The 19,686-nt window shown below is 30.8% G+C and overlaps 1 protein-coding gene across 1 annotated transcript in view; it reads right to left on the bottom strand.

Annotated features, from left to right (window-relative positions):
- The window catches only part of LOC115889203 (diacylglycerol kinase eta-like), a 192,454-nt gene that overhangs the window by 27,360 nt on the left and 145,408 nt on the right, over positions 1-19,686 (bottom strand). The window contains exon 8 of the mRNA XM_030909153.1: positions 7,710-7,904. Coding sequence (XP_030765013.1) covers positions 7,710-7,904 — 195 coding nt within the window. The remainder of the gene's footprint in view (positions 1-7,709; positions 7,905-19,686) is intronic.

Raw genomic sequence — 19,686 nt, 5'->3', positions numbered from 1 at the left:
GTAAATGGATAAAATCATGTTATAATAACATAAAATCAAGAGTTATAAAATATTTCTAAAACCGATTGTAACAAACTTTTGTACAAATTTTCATCCCTTATTTCTAGGGGATGAATGTCAAAAATTAGCTTCTGGGTACTCACTTTCGTCACTTAAGGAAACTCTGTACAGAATTTCATACTCCTAGAACTAACATTTTTTGTACAAAATTTCACCCCCCAGTTTCACTACCCTTGGGCTATACATTTCCAAAAATCGCTTATTTAAGGAAACTTTGCACAGAATTTCATACTCCCAGAAATAACATTTTTTGTACAAAATTTCACCCCCCAGTTTCACTACCCTTGGGCTATACATTTCCAAAAATCGCTTATCAATGTTCAAATGTGCCACATCTGTACAAAAGTTCGTACTCCTAGTAGGTACAGATTTTTTTTGTATAATTACACCCCTTTATCTAATTACACCCCCTTATGGGTCGAATTTTAAAAAATTACTTAGTGGTACTCATCTTAGAGAACGAATTAATATTCTCCGTATTTAGTCCAGTTTCCTAATACTAGCACAGATAACACATAATCATACTAATTAATTTTTTATTGGAATAGAAGTAATTTTTATTAGAAGGTACAAAAAAATTAAAAATCTAAAATTTTATTTTCATAGCTACGTTTTTATAGCCTTAGGATGCCTCATGTACTAACGAATACGAAATATATAATCAATACATATTTCTTTAAATATCGAGAAATAAAATATGTTTTGGCAACACCGTACGAAATATCGCCGCGCGTAGTCCTCAAAATTTAAAATATTAGCATTTTCAGGCTTCGATTATGTTCAAAAGCGCCACCGTGTGACAAATCACTAAAGCTTCCACACGAGAGTTCTTAAAACTATAATATTCTTTGCAATTACTAATATTCGTCCATAAGAGGTTATGTTTTATGTTCATTTGTAATTCGGTTACCACAGATATAATATAAAATACTACTAATTTTTATCTCGATTATATCGAAAAAGATAATCGAATTAGTTAGTTTTAATATACTATCGAATTAGTCGAATTATTTAATTCGAATTTTCCCAACACTAGTAATTTTGTGCCAAATTTGGTTAAAATCGGTTTAGCGTTTTAGCGTTACAGACGGACAGACAGACAGACACCATGAAAATGTTTTGTATTTAGGTCATTTCTGGCACAAATAACTCATTTTGGGTGAAATTAAAAAAACTTTTTTCTGCCGATCTTTTTCTGCCTACCATACCTGTTGGTATGGTCGGCTAAAAATATGAAAAAAGTTCCTATAAACATGGCTACGGAAATGCATAGTTTCAGAGTTACAGGATGTTAAAACTTTTGAAAATTAGTTTTTCTGTAATTATTTTAAATACTATTATTTTTTATTTAAAATTGCTGTAGGTTGGACTAGTAGTAATAATAACTACTAATAGTAATAATATTTAATAATAAATTAGGTAAAATATATAATTTATTAATTTAATTTTAATTTTATTAATTGTGATTAATAAAATTGCGTTTATCTCATCAAGGAGGCCGAATTGGACAAAATATCAAGAGATAACTTTTAATTGGCATTAAACGGCCTACACAATTTTGATATCAAAAGAAAAAAGTCAGTGGCGCACGTGTTTTTTTTTCGAAAAATATTCTAGTGATACCCATATGCATTCCCTGATGAATTTTTCGACACTTTTTTAGCATTAAAATATGTAGCACTTATAGTAACTTTTACCCTCAAAATTTCATTCGAATCACTAAAAGTACTTGGAAGAGAATTATAATAAATCGAAAGATTACTAAGACTTTAACACCCTGTAGCTACGAAATAAACAGAATCGGACCTATGTTGATATGAAAAATAAATTTTGTTTTTACATAAGGAATCTCCCCACGAGAGATGGCACATGTTTTTTGAAACACCCTAATAATTACTTATCTATATCATTGCTATTAACTATATTACAAACGTTTGGGTACCAAAGCTACGAACGAACCGTATTGTAAACAATAAATCAATTCTCACGCTTCTTCGAATGAAGGAGCCGTAGAAACGAACGAGTCGCATTGTGATCCGATTCAATTCTTTTTACTTTTTACAACTTGTTCGTTTATATTTTATGGATCCGTGCTGGCCACGATTCAATTGAACAAACCGAATTCTAAGCGGTGAATCGAATCTCACGATTCATTTTTAATACTTGTTCAATTTTTGCCGCCTCTAATTGGTACTGATGCTAAAAGAAAGTTTTGACTGATGTTTTTCAAAATGGACATATTTTTCAATGTAAAAATTACTATTTTCAATAGAATGGAGTGAGTCTTAAATAAGTGCAAATATTTTCAAAATTGGTAGACCTCGATAAAAGAAATATATTTTTTTCTTTGCCGTTTCATAATAGTTCCAAAATAGCCGAGTTATTTTATTTTGATAATTGACTACTTACGATTAAATTTTGTGCTGATTTTTTTTAACTTCTTATACTAGGTTCAAAGTCACTTTCAAAGGTAACTGTGATGCTTTTTTTTCTATCGTATGGTGTATTATATACATTTTTAACACCTCTTTTTTTATACGCACAAAAAACACGACATGGGTAGCAGTTTATAAAAAAGGAAATGTGTCAAAATTGTTGACAAGGGTAGAATTTAGGTTCCAACATCTATTTAAAATGTATTACTACACGCCAACGCAAAGAGGGGATATATAAAAAAAATCAAGAGACATAATATAATACAATATGCAGAAACGACATTAAAAGAATGTAAATTCGCTAATATTTTAAATTGAATTATTTAAAATATTACCATTATTTATTAAGTCGTCATCTCTTCTCAGGAGATCACCTATAAAATAAACTACATTTATTAATTTAACAAGAGAAAAAATCATTATGAAATAAAATAAAATGTCTTTAAATCGCTGTCTAATTTATGTTGTAGATGTTGAGATGATTAAATTTAAAACATTCATTTTTAAGACATTTTGTATACATGAATAATTATTGATTTTTAAAATATTAATTGCAAACTAGGGAGACGGAAATCAGAAAACAAACAGAGATGATATACAGGGATAGGAGTGGGCCAAAAACCAAATACTCTGAACCAATGGGCACCTAACCCAGTATCCTTCAGGCAGAAATTTATGCTATCGAAAGATGCGTACAATTTATCTTAGATAGGAACTATCGAAAACAGGAAATTGCCATCCTATCCGATAGTCAAGCAGCACTAAACGCGATCAACTCAGTAACCATCAATTCGAAGTTGGCCAAAGAATGCCTAGAAAAGCTCAACAAATTAGGCAAAGAAAATAAAAGCCTCCTACTCTGGGTGCCTGCTCACCAAGGGATAAAAGGCAATGAAAAAGCAAATGATCTAGCTAGGAAAGGAGCGAATACTCCACTAACTGGAGCAGAACCGTTTTGTTTTCCAAACGGGAACCAACTGAAAGCGGAACTGAAGAATCTGGAAGACTCCATCCATAACTTGGAGTGGGTATCCTCCAATGGTCTAAGACACTCGAAAAAGTTCCTCAGAACTTACGACTGAGAAAAATCAAAGGTTTTCCTTGATTTAAGTAAAAACAATCTTCGGATTGTCACGGGGTTTCTAACAGGACACTGTCTCCTCAACGAACACCTCAGTAGGCTGAAGCTGAGGAACAACGGCAAATGCAGATTCTGTGGGGAAAATGGGGAAGCACCAGAACACCTGATTACTGAGTGCGCCGAGACGACGACCATTCGTACCATGAACTTTGGTACGGCTGATGTCGAGGATGGAGAGCTGGCCCCTGTGAAGCCGTCTCAGATACTGGCTTGTGTTAAAACCTTGAGACTGTATGATGAGTTATAACTCGTTATAACTCAAGAAAGGGGAACACACAATAGATCTGTAAGGTCGCGGTGATTAACTCCCCTCCTAAACATTCTACATTCTACAAATGCTTCCTCATTATTTTACTAATGTTAACTATATGATTTTGTTTTCCTGTTGTAATAACCTGAGCTAAAGCTTTTCCTAATTTGTTTGATCTGACTGAGGTATAGTATTATATAACATATTGTGTATGTATTTAATGGTATCGATTTATGCTGTGAATAATTTCAGTTTAAAAGTAATCTAAATACAATAGTTTATTGCATGTCCATACGTGCCGATGTTCGTGGTTCAGTACGACAATAAGAGCCTTGTGAATGTACAAACATTTTCCGACCGTGACTAGGCAATATCTTAGCTAACAAAAGAGCAACCAAAAACAATAAGTAGAATAACTCATAATCTAAAGATATTTGCATCAAACTTTTAACTTTAGCTTCGATCTTCGAAACCAGAGCCTTAGTAAATGCGGGCGCCGCGCCGCCTCGCGCCGACCTGCTAATGGCATGTTTTGAATGTATTAAACTTCAAATCTTGGTTTGACGACAGTTTTCGTATTCTTATTATTTATCTTGTATTAAAGTTCAGAACAGCCATAGTTGGATTCTTTAGAATAATGATCAAGGTTGTCTCTACCGTGCTCTTTTACTTGTGAATTCCAGGCACAGTAGTACGGCACTCCTTTCATTTCAGTTAATAAAATAAGTAGGGCTATTTATACATTTAGAGTTTGATTTACATAACCTATTTTCCTCAAATTTCACCAATATTGCTTCTGACGAGCCCATCTGAGGTAAATCACAATAAAAATATGTTTAACACAACGTAGGTTCATTTATTTGATTTAAATTGCTTGTATGCACTTGGCCAAAATTTAACCTCTTCAACTTTGTTGAATGACCCTGGGTTGTTATACTACCATAGTATAAGGAAACTAGTAGCTTTACTCCTTGTTAAATCCTTCGTTCTTTTCTGCCACTTTATATGATCTTGTTCTCACGTCCCGTGACCACTGACGTAGCTGTATAGTCGTGGCCTATATCTAGGCAAAGTATAGTCGTGACACTCGCCATAGTTTCACAGAGATGTATTTAGGAAAATATTGAGTTCACAATAAAATAAAATAAAAAAAATTGATCATCGAGTAAAAATTTGCTTGAAAACAGAATATTTTCACATTTCATGTACGTAACAATTCTTCCGTATCTGAAAATCTTCTGATGGGAAGAAATGCGGAAAAATGTATAATAACATATTTTTATATTATTATCTGTTTCAAAGATTTTCTACAACCTTTTTTTATTTTAAGACAAGTTTAATTTTAACATTAATATGTTTGTTTTGTAGTAATATATTGGCTAGGTGATTTTCATTGGATAGCTAATACATTGAACAACACATTGTACTAAATAATAAAATAACATATTTAAACTTCAATAATTGCTAATAAATATTACAGAAATTTCAAAAAAGCGAGAACAATGAGAACGATGGAGAGAACAATGAGAAAAAATGAGAACAAGCGAGAACAATGAGAAATAGCATCACTACATTCTCACGTAATAAAAGAATAATTTTTTAGTTATTGTTACCGAGTCGCGAAGGTACCTACCGAAAGAATCGGGAATTAATAATTTCGAGTCCCGGTTCTTTGATATCTCAAAAGAACCGGGAATTTCCGGTTCTGAACCCTAGTTACCATATTATCAAGAAATTATGTTTTTTAACTAAAAACTAAAAAAAAAATCCAGATCTTTTTTCAAAAAAAAATTGCGCAGAAAAATACTTATATTGCTGGGACCAAAATATATATAGGGCCTACCCCTAAAAATATTTGCACTTATTTAAGACTCACCCTGTATAGGGCGAATCACGGTTATGGTACGTTATAGGTTTCCGGAACCGGAGCTGTTTTTCGGAACCGGTAATTTCGGTACCATGCCTCTAAGGAACCGGGATTTCCAGTTTTTTTCGGTGCTTTCGGTACTAGCAAATTGTTGTTCAATGATGGTGCAGTTCGTTAAACAGCAAGGAAGTCAAAGCATTGTCAAAAGTAAAATCGATAAAAAAATTGAGGTTTAAGTGAAAATAATATCAAATTATTAGGTAGTAATCAGTCATGAGAAAATTAACCTGAACACAAACATGATTACAAATGACTCTCAAAAGAAACTCAAAGCACACTTTTTTGAATTATTACTACAACCAATAGCAGAACACAGTAAGGCACTCATTTTTTGTCAATTCGTCTCTGTGCTGGGACGCAAATGCTCGAACCTCGCAGGTCGACGGACGGAACTCAATTGAAACGCTCTACTCTGCAATCTGCCAATATTCGACAGATTGTAAAAACTGGCAGAAAATATTTGGGAGAGTGCAACTACTCTTTTCCTTCTACTATGATACTACAATGTGTATGACACTTTTGAAGACAAACTTCTACTATTAAAAGAGCAAAAGATAAAAATGTAATTGTAGTAAAAAACAGTTATTTTATTTATAAGTTATTAATTGTAGTTAATAGATAAAAATTTAGTGCATAGAATAACAAAAATAAAACTATTTTCCTACCATAGGAGGTGTAAGAGATGGACTCATTAAACAATATGAGGCTATATACATTTCTATACAAGGAAAAGAAAATGAAGCAAAATGGCAATATTATTTTGATGATAATGAGAATGGTTTAGGTACGCGAAAAATACATTTCGTGTTAGTCGGCTGTTTCCAAGAAAAATACCAACATTTTTGTTGATAGTCAGGTTTAATAGCACCTTTGCAGGTAATCGAATTTCTAGGAAGCTTATCTCTGAAAACTGCTTTCCTCTTTCACGGAAATCATTTTAAAAGCATATTGCTGTTCTTTAATAAACTTAAAAATTTTCTTAATTATTACTTTGTTAATAAAATTATACGCAAATTTTCCAAACGCTTTGAACTCTAAACATAAGATATCTACGAAAGTTTCAATTGAATTGTTCCAAAAATAATTAAACACCCATGCTATTAATATCAACGTAAATTCAAACAGGATTTCCCTAAGAACCCCAAACGAAAAACAAGTTTTCTCTAATTATATGTTTTTTTAAGAATAACTGTTTCAATAGACTTGTAATTGGCCAGCAGCAGGAATTGTTTTGAAGAAGTGTAAAAAATGTGTTATTAATATTTATAATAATTAGTAGTAGGAATTTGTATCAAAAATTAATATATTTAGATGTTCGTAGTTGTTTTTCATTATTATAAAAACTAGTGGTGTTATAGATTCATAACACCACTAGTTGTGTTATGATTCTCATAACCGTGGGATGTCTCACTTCGGTCAAAAATGTACAAGTACTGCCAAAATATCATTTTACTGCCAAGCGACTGCCAAGGACTACGAAGAAGACTGCCTATGACTGCCATGTAATTATTATAGGCGACTGCCGATGCCGTAAGACTGCTAATGACTGCCAGCGACTGCCAGCGTCTCCCAAGGAAAATGTACATGTAATTCCAATAGTGAGACAGCCCTCGCTCATAACGTAACTGAAATACTAAAAAAATAGTGATTTAAAAACGTTATAACTAAAGAGCTGTAGATAAAAAATAATAAACATCAATAATAATTAATATACTAATTCTAATAAACTGTTCACGTGTTACTATCTCATATATTCCATTATCTTCAACAATAACCTAAAGCTCTGAAACGTCCAAGAAATTCCGTTTCCAAGATTAAATTCCGGGAAGCGCAACAAAGCTAAGTGCTCTCTGAACATATTCCGCTTCGGCGAAAGTCCATAATCGACACACTTACCTGCTTCTTGGAACTTTCCTCGGAGACGGGCGCCGAGGGGAACGCCGCGACGTCGACGTCGCTGGTGAGCGCCTGCAGCAGCAGGTCCTGTTTTTGTTGCAGGATTTCGCTCAGTCTGACCAGTTGCTCGTCGCCTCGTGTGAACGAGCTCTCGGTCACTTGCAGACGTAGGTCTTTGATAGTCTCGCATAGTACCTGGAATAGAAAAAAATCTGTTTTATCTAAAATGTCTCTGTTGTACCTTGTCCCATCAAAAACATCTCGCAACACAATTATTCCACTATAAAAAGTTGTGAGATCTCATGTAAAACCAAGTTAGTTTATTTTGCTTTGTCTCTCTTTAACTACCTATTTAACAATTTTGTTATAAATTGTTGGTATAAATATTAGTCATCTTTAGTTCTGTAATAATTATAATGACTTGGCAATTGCACGATATGATATGCTACTCTAATTAAAAAAGTTTATTTTTAAGGGCACTGTTTAGAATTTTTAAAATTATACATGGTTGTTCACCACATACGACACAGAGTATTGTAGCTAAACGATTAGATCTTTACAAATTGTAAGTTTTCGGTTCATTGAAGGACTATTAGAGCTACAATTTAAAAATATTTTTACAATATACAGAGTGTCCCAAATAAGAAAAAATATTATAGTTGTATTTTTTTAAATGGAACACCCTGTATATTATTCTATTTTTAGATTCTACGATTGAAATAAAGATAAATTTAATTAAGGTTTATCACACTTAAACCTTACCGTTTCTGAAATATTTTCAATTTTATGAAATTGCAGTAAAATGTTTAAGGCCTCATTTCTCCAAGGGTATCAAAGTTTTTAATACTAAATATTTACTGAAGTTTATTTTTTATTGATCAGATATTGTATTGCAATAATAAACAAAATACTACCTTATACAGAGTGTTTAAAAATTTATATTATATAATTACTATCTTTAAACGGCAATAACTTGTTTAATTTAAATGGAACACCCTGTATATTTTACGAGAATCAGATGCACAATTTAATTGTCTATCAAATTGTATTATACCGTCCCTTACCTATCTCTTCAATTTTTCGTAGAAAATGCATTTTCTTATAATTTAGACCTCATTTTAATGACTATACCCATGGAATATTAACATTTTAGGTTATTTTTAAAGGCGTAACAAATTTATACAGGGTTGTTCACCACATACGACACGGATTATTGTAGCTAAATGATTAGATTTTTACAAATTGTAAGTTTTGGGTTCGTTGAAGGACTATTAGAGCTACAATTTAAAAATATTTTTACAAGATACAGAGTGTCCCAAGTAAATAAAAAATATCAAAGTTGTGTTTTTTTAAATGGAACACCCTGTATATTATTACATTTTTAGTTTCTATGATTAAAATAAAGGTAAATTTGATTAAGGTTTATCACCCTCAAACCTTACCGTTTTTGAAATATTTTCAATTTTGTGAAATTGCAGTAAAAATTTTAAGGCTTCATTTCTCCAAGGGTATCATAGTTGTTAATACTAAATATTTACTGAAGTTTAATTATTGATCAGTTATTGTGTTGCAATAATAAAAATAATACTGCCTCATACAGAGTGTTTAAAAATTTATTTTAAATAATTTCTAGCTTTAAACGGCAATAACTTGTTTAATTTAAATTGAACACCCTGTATATTTTAGGAGAATCAGATGCACAATTTAATTGTCCATCAAATTGTATTATACCATTTTTACTTATACCTTCAAGTTTTCGTAGAAAATGCATTTTCTTATAATTTAGACCTCATCTATCAATATACCCATGGAATATTGACATTTTAGATTGTTTTTAAAGCACCAAATGTAAAGTTGCTAAAAACGATAATATTACCAGCCTATTTGTATTTGCATACACAAATAAAACTATTTAAATCTTTATAAAAGAGTATATCATTAATTAAATATACCACAATTATTTCCGCCCAAATATTAATTAATTACATATTTAATTGTGTTAGTTCATAAATTATTCTAAATAAATGTGGATTTGGAATCAGAAATCAATATAATAATAAGTTATGAAAATGAACGTCTCTATTGTTATAAATAAGCATTCGGCAAAAAATGAAATAAAATTTTTAAGGTGTTACTTTTTACCACACAATTATTATTAATACACGCAATTATTATTAATCAACGCAAACAGTCAATTAATGTGGTTTGAATACTGGAATCATATTAATTGGTCTTCTTTTACAAATATTTAAACATTTTTTTTATTTTTTATTGACACAAATGAACTATATCGACAATATTAGTATCTGTACCCTTTAAAAATTTGTTACATCTTTAAAAATAATAAAAAATGTCAATATTCTATGGGTATATTGATAATTGAGGTCTAAATTATAAAAAATGCATTTACTACGAAAACCTGAAGACATGTAAAAAATGATATAATACAATTTGATAGACAATTAAATTTTGCATCTGATTCTTCTAAAATATACACGGTGTTCCATTTAAATTAAAGAAGTTATTGCCGTTTATGGCTAGTTATTATTTAAAATAAATTTTTAGACACTTTGTGTAAGGTAGTATAATTTTTATTATTGCAACACAAAATTTAGTAAATAGAAATACTTCAGTACAATATTTGGTTTTAAAAACTTAAAATACGCCTGGAGAAATAAAGCATTAAAATTATTACTGTATTTTGACAAAAACCTAAACATTTCAAAAACGGTAAGATTAAAATGTGGTAAACCTTAATGAAATTTACCTTTATTTTAATCGTAGAAACTAAAAATGTAATAATATACAGGGGATTCTATTTAAAAAAATACAACTTTGATATTTTTTATTTATTTGGGCCATTCTGTATCTTGTAAAAATATTTTAAAATTGTAGCTCTAATAGTCTTTCAACGAACCCAAAACTTACAATTTGCAAAAATCTAAGAACTAGCTACAATACTCCGCGTCGTATGTGGTGAACAACCCTGTATATATTATATTTTATATTGTCGATATAGTTCGCTTATTTCATTAAAAAAATAAAAAAGCTGTTTAAATATTTTTTGTTAAAGAGAACCAATTAATATGATCCTAGTATTCAAACTACATTAATGGAATGTTTACGTTGATTAATAATAATTGCCCCAAATACTAAAAAACTGAATTTTGTATGTATATTAGCCATAATGTCACGATTCTTCAGACATGAAGAGACGACGAAGAAGAAGAAGATTAGACAGTAACCTTATAAATTATATTTCATTTTTTGACGAATGCTGAACAGAGACGTGAAAAGACGTTAAAGCTCTCGTACTTTTTCCGTCGCGATTGTGTGTTTCTTCCTTGTACAGAGTTATTGTTATGGCAATATTGTCAGTATTGATATTGCCACATTGAAGTTTTGTGGTTGTTTTATCTACACCTGTTAATTATCTTGTTTATACAATATAGCTACTTGTGTACTCAATGTATTATTTATTTTAGTTTTCATTCGATTTTAACTAAACGCATTTTTTGCTTCTTTTATATTATGTTTCTTTAATTTTTAATATTTTTTAGTCTTGTATCTTTTATTTGTTGACAAATAATTTTAAAAAATTATTTAATTTTGATTACTATCGGGTCCACATTATGATTCCGTTTGTTTGTTTATGGCGATGCCGACCGACCTGCACATATATGGAATTGACTAGGGTTCTTAAGAGCAACGAGAGAGAAATTAATGATAAAGGAAACACAAAAAATCAATCCTTTTTTTGGCTTTCCCAAACCGAGCATCGGTGTATATCGGGCCAAAGAATACCTGTCAAGTTTCTGTTCGATTCGTCTGTCTGTGTCTTAGTGTTGGCGGTTGGAGTCGCCATGAATGTTTGTAGGCATAATGTGGATTAATATATGTTTTGGGTAAGTGGTCAGTTAATCTTATTTTGATATTTTTTAAAAAACTGCTTCTCCTATAGTGCCTGAAGAAGCGACAATAAAGTAGCGAAGCGTCGCAAAATCATTGTTCCCTTTCAAGCCTTCCCAAACACCCACGATTTTTTTATCTGCATATTAACTACTGGGAACAAACAATAATCATAATTATTATTTTTCCAACCCGTACATTTTGTACATTTTTTAAAGCAACAGCTTTAAAAAAATCTTAAATGTCAATATTCCATAGGTGATAAATGGGGTCTAAATTATAAGTAAATAGATTTTCTACGAAAACTTGAAGAGATAGGTAAAAAATGATATAATACAATTTGATAGACAATTAAATTTTGCATTCGATTCTCGTAAAATATACAGGGTGTTCCAGTTAAGAAAATATATCTTTTCACATCTTCACATCTTCAAAAATATTTTTTTCGTATAATAATAGATCACGTCACTGTATTCTACGTAAACAAATCTATACTAAACAGTTTTCACCTTCTCGATACCTTTCACAATAACAGAGATACCGGGGGTGTCCCAAATTGCAAAATTTTCAAAAAGACCCTGTAGTTCAGAAACGAACAGGGCTATGAAAATTTTGTTGACAGCATCTTCCGTTTGACAAAAAAGTGGCACAGGTTTGTGCAAACCGCACCCTTCTATCTTTACGAATAACGGAGATACCGTATGATTTCAACTAAAATGGGACACCCTGTACATACAGTGGTACATTTATTTGAAATAAATTCAGTTCATTATTACAGTTACATTACTATTCTAAAGAAGTAGTAGAAGTTAACCGTAAAACCAATTAACGTTGCGTTATTTTGTCTAATCTTTTTCCTAGTACAGAAAGTTTTCTAATTTGGGCATTTTGCTTGAGGGTAGTTGACGTCGGAATTGTCCGCATTTCGAATCTCGGTCTTTGTGTATCTGACGTGACTGAAATGCCGAACGTATCCTTGGTTAGTGACCATATCTAATGGGTATCTTAGAAAACGAGTTTGTTCGGGTGTAATAAACTGGAGCTGTATAAATGGGTAGACTGTAGCGAGGGTAAATTTAACAAAATTCAATTTAATTCTAATAAAAATTATATCATTAGACTAGCGTGTACCCGTGACTGACATAATAATTAATAACGATCCTGCTCAAAACGTATTAAGCTCAATTTTGGCATACAGGTTGATTCTAGGGTGTAGAGGTTCGATAAGAAGTTCCAAGAGGGTGAAACCACCCCTCAAATATTACCGTATTTTTTATTTAGAAAATGGTCAAGTTTCCGAAAAAACGCGTAAACACGTATATTTTATTTTATTTTTTTACATATATTTTAAGATTTTTTAAAAATGTATACAATGTGTACAAAGGTGTTTCAAAAAATCTGGTCATTGATTAATCACGATCCTGCTTAAAGCGCTTGACGTAAAAAGCTGATTTTTGGAAAACAGATTGACTTTAGGGTGTTCGATAAGAAGGAATTTTTCGAAACTTGAATTCTAAGGGGGTGAAACTATCCCTCAAATAATAAAATATTTTTCATTTAAAAACCGGTGAGTTTTTCGGAAAAACACTTAAACACGTATATTTTATTTTGTTTTACATATTTTAAGATTTTTTATAAATTTATACAGGGTGTTTCATAAAATATGACCATTGAGTAATCACGATTCTGCTTAAACTGCTTGACGTTTAAAGCTGATTTTTGGCAAACGGATTGACTGTGGGGTGTAGAGGTTCGATAAGGAGGGGTTTCTCAAATCCTAAATTCCAAGAGGGTAAAAACGCCCCTCAAATATTACAATATTTGTTATTTAAAAAACGGTTAGTCTTTCGGGAAAACGCTTGAACAAGCATAATTTATTTGTATTTTACATATTTTGAAATTTTTTAAAAAATCATACAGGGTGTTCCAAAAAGTTGTGTAATTTCTTAACCACGATTCTGCTTAAACTGCTTGACGTAAAAAGCTTATTTTTGGCAAACAGATTTTTCGAAAGTCAAATTCCAACAAGTTATATAATAATATCGCCATATTGTTTTTTCTCATGCTGACATAAATGTGAGAAAATTTTATCCAGTTTGTATGCTAATGGAAATGTTTACTTTGCTTTATCATCACCATTACAAATGATTAATTCGACGCGAACGAAGTCGCTGGTACATGCTAGTCAAATAATAAAAATCTACTGAGGTAAAATCATAAAAATGAAAATATCTAGGAAAATCTTTGTCTGAGAGATAGGCAACCTTCATAGTACTTACAGATATATAAATTCTCCATTGAATACCGGTATAATATACTGGGTGTTCCATTTAAAATAAAGGAGTAACTTGCTTTTAAAAGTGGGCTAAGTTCAGTATCAATTTTGTCTCACTCTGTATAATTTTTCGGGTCAAATTTTAATTTGGTTTAACACACAATGGTTATGGTAACTAAATATCAGGCTATACAGGGTAAATTACAATTTAGGTAGCAGTTATTAAAATTTAAAATTTATTCTTCATTTTCACAAAATGTGAAATATGTCAAAATCCTTACAATTATAAAATAGAAAACAAATTTCTTGCAGTATAGGTATATAATAAAATTATATAAGAATTCTTGTTATTCAATAAAATTATATAAGAATTCTTGTATATATTGCACGCAGGCCGCTATCTCCCGTTCGGGACTTAATATATTATAATCGATACTTTCCGATAAGTCGGAATTAACTACTCTGCGCTGTGGTTGTCATTTTGTAGATCTGCCCAAGCTCACCTCATGATGGAGTAGGGCTCCGAAACCGGTACTGAGAGCAGGTTGATCCACATTATGACAAACACAGCGTAGAATTAAATTTCTATGTCAGCAGTTAAGTGGCAAGAATTCTTATATAATTTTATTATAATCCTTACAATTTAGGCATTTGCTTCTTTAATGAAACTTACTTTTATTTTTTTCTAGAATACAAAAATCAATTAATATATAGGGTATTCCATTACAAAAAAAAACAACTTTGATGTGTAACTTCCTATACAGGGTGAGTCTTAAGTAAGTGCAAATATTTTTAGGGGTAGTATATTTCGACGCCAGAAATACGATGAGTTTTTTTTCGCGAATTTTTTTTTGAAAATTCGGTATTTTTGAAAAAAAAATTGCAATTTCTAATTAAAATACATGATTCATAGAAAAGATCCAGTGGTTCTATTTGTGGTGGACTTATTTAAAAAACGGTAAAGAGGGAATATGTTTCTTTTGTCGAGATCTATCAGCTCTGAAAATATTTGCAATTATTTACGATTCACCCTGTATAAGCATATTTGACAAAGAAAATTATTGTAATTACCTAGCGCATAACCTAACATAATTCGCTTATTTATGATGGTCATTTATTTATGATTAATGATTAATTTGTTAATATCTTTCATGTATCTTCTAAAAAACTGAAATATTAATATTCTCTTGATCTAGCCATGTATTGATTTCTCTGAAATTAAAGAGCGCCCTCAATGTACAATATTTAATATTTTTTAAGTGTTTTAATTCACTAATGCTTATATAATTAAGTTTAATACATTTGGCGCCCACTGAAACCAAATTCAATTTAACTCTTGTACGTAACGTTGAACTTTTGTAATATTTAGTCAAATACTATAAGATTCAATTAAAATGTTAGGGACTAAAGTTATGACTTCGGAAATATAGCTTTCAAAGGTTATCTCTAAAAGGTTGTTGACCTTTGACATTACAAGTTTTATGATTATATTTATGGATTAATTATATTCAACATTGAATCTCCCTCTTAGTAAAAATTAATATGAAATTTTGCATTAAAAAAAAATAGTAGCTTCAGATATTTATAAAATTTTGTATAAAAATGGTTATATTTCAAAGCCAATCGGAATAGAATATGATATGATATTTTTAAAACTAGAATTTTATGGAAAATCCACTGAATAAAAAATGTACAGCATTCCATTGAAAAACTATAACATAAATAAAAAATACATTTGAATCAGGATAAAAAAAAATTATTTGACAGGGTGTTCCAAAAAACCTGTGCCTCTTTTTCGTTTCCTCATGGAAAAATAGATTTATTTCATATATATAATATATATATATATATATATATATATATATATATATATATATATATATATATATATATATATATATATATATATATATATATATATATATATATATATATATATATATATATATATATATATATATCAAACAAAGGTCCGTTTCGCAGCTTTCGCGGGTTAGTCTTGTCATTTGTATATTAAGAACAATATTTATTTGTCAAAATAATATTCCATGGGTACATTGATAAATGAGGTCTAAATTATAAGAAAATGCATTTTCTACGAAAATTTGAAGAGATAGCTAAGAAATGGTATAATACAATTTGATAAAAAATTGTGCATCTGATTCTCGTAAAATATACAGAGTGTTCCATTTAAATTAAACATGTTATTGCCGTTTAGAGCTAGTAATATTTAAAATAAATTTTCAGACACACTGTATGGATAGCGTTATTTTTATTACTGAAACAAAATATCTGATCAATAAATACATTTCCAGAAATATTTAGTATTAAAAACTTTGATACCCTTGGAGAAGTGAAGCCTTAAAATTTTTATTGCAATTCCACAAAATTGAAAATATTTCAAAAACGGTAAGGTTCAAGTGTAATAAGCCCTAATCAAATTTACGTTTATTTCAATCGTAGAATCTGAAAATAGAATAATACACAGAGTGTTCCATTTAAAAAATACAACTATAATATATTTTTAATTAATATTATTTATAAATTGTAGCTCTAATAGTCTTTCAACGAACCCAAAACTTACAATTTGTAAATATCTAATCGTTTAGCTACAATACTCCGTGTCGTATGTGGTGAATAATCCTGTGTAATATACGATCTAATGCTTAAAACAAAAATATCGGAGATTATTGTATGGAAGATTTATTCGTCACTTCATATTCAGTTGTAGGCCAATCAAATTAATATATTTAGAGGAATAAATTTCCAGCAAGCTGGAAATCATTTTAATGCCTTTATTTGGCCCTAAATGCGTGTAATTTAAGTTTGCACCATCCCAGGAGGTGAGCTTAGTTTTTGATAAGCAAAAAACCGTAAAATTTTTGCACATTTTTGAGTTTTTTGCTTGTAGCTGGAATCGGTGCGTCGGCCGGAAAATGTCATTCAATAATATAGAGGACTAAATTCTGCGTCGAATGACATATAAAACATCAAATTTGGTTCAGTGGTATAGCCGAAATCCGATGTTAAAAACGAAAAAAATTTCGTATTTTGGTGCAAACTTACATTTTGCGGCTATCTAAGACTTATTTAAAACAGATACTCCTATTGAAAAAAACCATGGAATAAAAATTGTAGAGAATAAAATTAATAAATAAAATTAAATAAAGCACCAAATTCATCTAACATTTACGTCATGAAACCTGGATAGGGCACCTCTCAGAATACATTCTACTCTCCCAAGTACTTCAACTTCTCGTCTGTTCTTAAAGTTAATATTAATTAAAGAGAATATCCTGTTCCTACATGCAATCAGTGGATGCGATACAATCTCTGCATTCTATCGCCAAGGGAAGTTGAAGTTTGTCAAGCTTCTTGAAAAGAACACGAAATTTCAAGAGAGTGTCAGGGTTTTCATCATGAGGATGCATATACTGAGGTTCTCATTTTAGCAGGTCAACTATTCTTGGCTGCCCTCCTAAGGCTGCTCACCTAAGGCAGATGTGACCTTTTGGACCAAATCCGCTATGAGATATTTTCAAAATCCCTAACAAAGCCAACTTTTGAACTGGCCTCTCTACCTCCAACAAATGCAGCCGCCGCTCAACATATTCTGCGAGTGTACCTTCAAATCCAAGGCTGGTATGATAAACCAAAGAATCCTCTGGGGTTGAAGAAGGACGGACCTTGGCCTTCTCCCCGTCATAAATACCAAGGATCCAGCTCCAGCTGAAATTATCAACACTGTGTCCTGCAAATGTTTAAAGGAGTGTACAGGGAAGTGCAGCTGCCGAAAAGTAGGCATGAAATGTTCAACAATATGCCTCAACTGCAACGGTCACTCATGCTGGAATTCAGCACCCTTCGAGGATGATAATAAGACCTACATTGCCGTAGAAGCAGAAATAGGTGAGGATGGTTCCTTTGAAGATGATCCCGATGAAGAGGACCTCGATATGCAACCGCGCCTTCCAAGCTTCTCAGATGAAGGGCCATCGTCATCTAAGAAAATGCGAACATGAATGCCGCCACATTTTGTGCTGCATGTCTATTGATTTATACCATAATTACATTTATATTTCATCAATAAACTTTAAGTGTTTTTGTTACTTTATTGCACCTAAGAACTATGATTAATGTACTTACTCAATTAATATTAATAATACTTATTAAATATTTAATGGAAATACAGAACTCTGATAAATAATGATTTTAATTTCTACTACTCGAATCTCTACTCAGGTTGTATATATTACTTTAACATTGCAAAGCAATATGAAGTGCTGTTTTGGTACAAGATTTTCATATTTCTTTACCTTACATAACTTCAAATGACTCAAAACGTCGAAAACGACGATTTTGAATTGATGCCAAATTTCGAATTATAAGTGACTAAATTAAAAAACGTGAAATTTTATTCTCAACAACTTTTATTTCATGTTTTTTTTTCAATAGGAGTAACTGTTTTAAAGATATGTGGTCTTAGATAGCCGCAAAATGTAAGTTTGAACCGACATATGAAATTTTCTTTGTTTTAACGTTGGATTTCGGCTATACCACTAAATCAAATTTGATGTTTTATATTATCATTCGACGCAGAATTTAGTCCTCTGTATTATTGAATGGAATGACATTCTCCGGCCGACGCACCGTTTTCCAGCTACAAGCAAAAAACTAAAAAAGGTGCAAAAATTTGGCGTTTTTTTGACTACCAAAAGTTAAGCTCACCACTTGGGATGATGCAAACTCAGATTACACGCATTTAGGACCTAATAGAAGTATTAAGACGATTTCCAGCTTACTGGAAGATAATTCCGCAAAACTCCTTTTTTCCATTTAATTTTATTGGCCTTTTGCTTTAAAAAGATATTTTAATTTAAAGGGTATATTTCTTAGTAAGGAATAGTATAAATTAATTATAAAATAAAATCAGACTATAAAAGCAAATATTCATATCAATTTTGACGAAAAAATCATATGACTTACTAGAGCCTGGATACATCATATATTGACTAAAGACTTTTTTTTGACGCAAACAAACAAATTCAAACACTGCTGGGTTAATCCAACGGAGACTACTTGTCAGCAGTTTTTTGCCTAACGAACAAAAAAATGCTTAACGTTTAGGCAAAGTTTATCTCTTTCCGTCGTCGGAAGCAAAAAAAAAATACAAAGAATAAAGAAAAAAACTATTTAAAATATTTAAATGCAACTATTCGAGAAAACTTTAGTTTTCTTAAAACAAATACATCTACAAAAACCGTTCATGTTTTGTTAAAATGACATTATATCAACTTAAATTTCAAAATTAACAATTACTACCTGATAACAATTACTTAATAAGGTAAAACCAAAAAGCTTCAAACTTTCTGTATGATTATTTTTAATTTGTTTTTAGTTTTTACGTATGTTATGTTTATTTATGTTATGTTCTTTAAAGCCAAAGGAACGATTGCCATACATTACTAACATCTACAGATGTTTGAGCAATACATTTATTTTTACTAGATTGTATTTTAAAAAAGCCTGTTTTATTTTTCTTTTAGAGGTTATTGCTTCTTTCATTATAATTTTGGCGTTGTTAAAATCTATTCTGTGCCCTGTGTCCCATGAATGCTGACAAATCTTAGATTTGTGAAAGGCGCCCTTTCTTAAATCATCTTTATGTTCTTTAATTTGAACATTTAAGGGTCTAGGTGTTACATCAATATAAGATAACATTAACTAAGCAACAACAAGGCACAATTAAAATTTTATTCACAAAGCCTAACCCACAACATCAAATAGGGTTTT

This window comes from Sitophilus oryzae, unplaced genomic scaffold (genome assembly GCF_002938485.1).
Source record: "Sitophilus oryzae breed Bouriz unplaced genomic scaffold, Soryzae_2.0 scaffold_811_pilon_pilon, whole genome shotgun sequence".
NCBI lineage: Eukaryota > Metazoa > Arthropoda > Insecta > Coleoptera > Curculionidae > Sitophilus > Sitophilus oryzae.
This window is presented reverse-complemented; position numbering and strand designations above follow the sequence as displayed.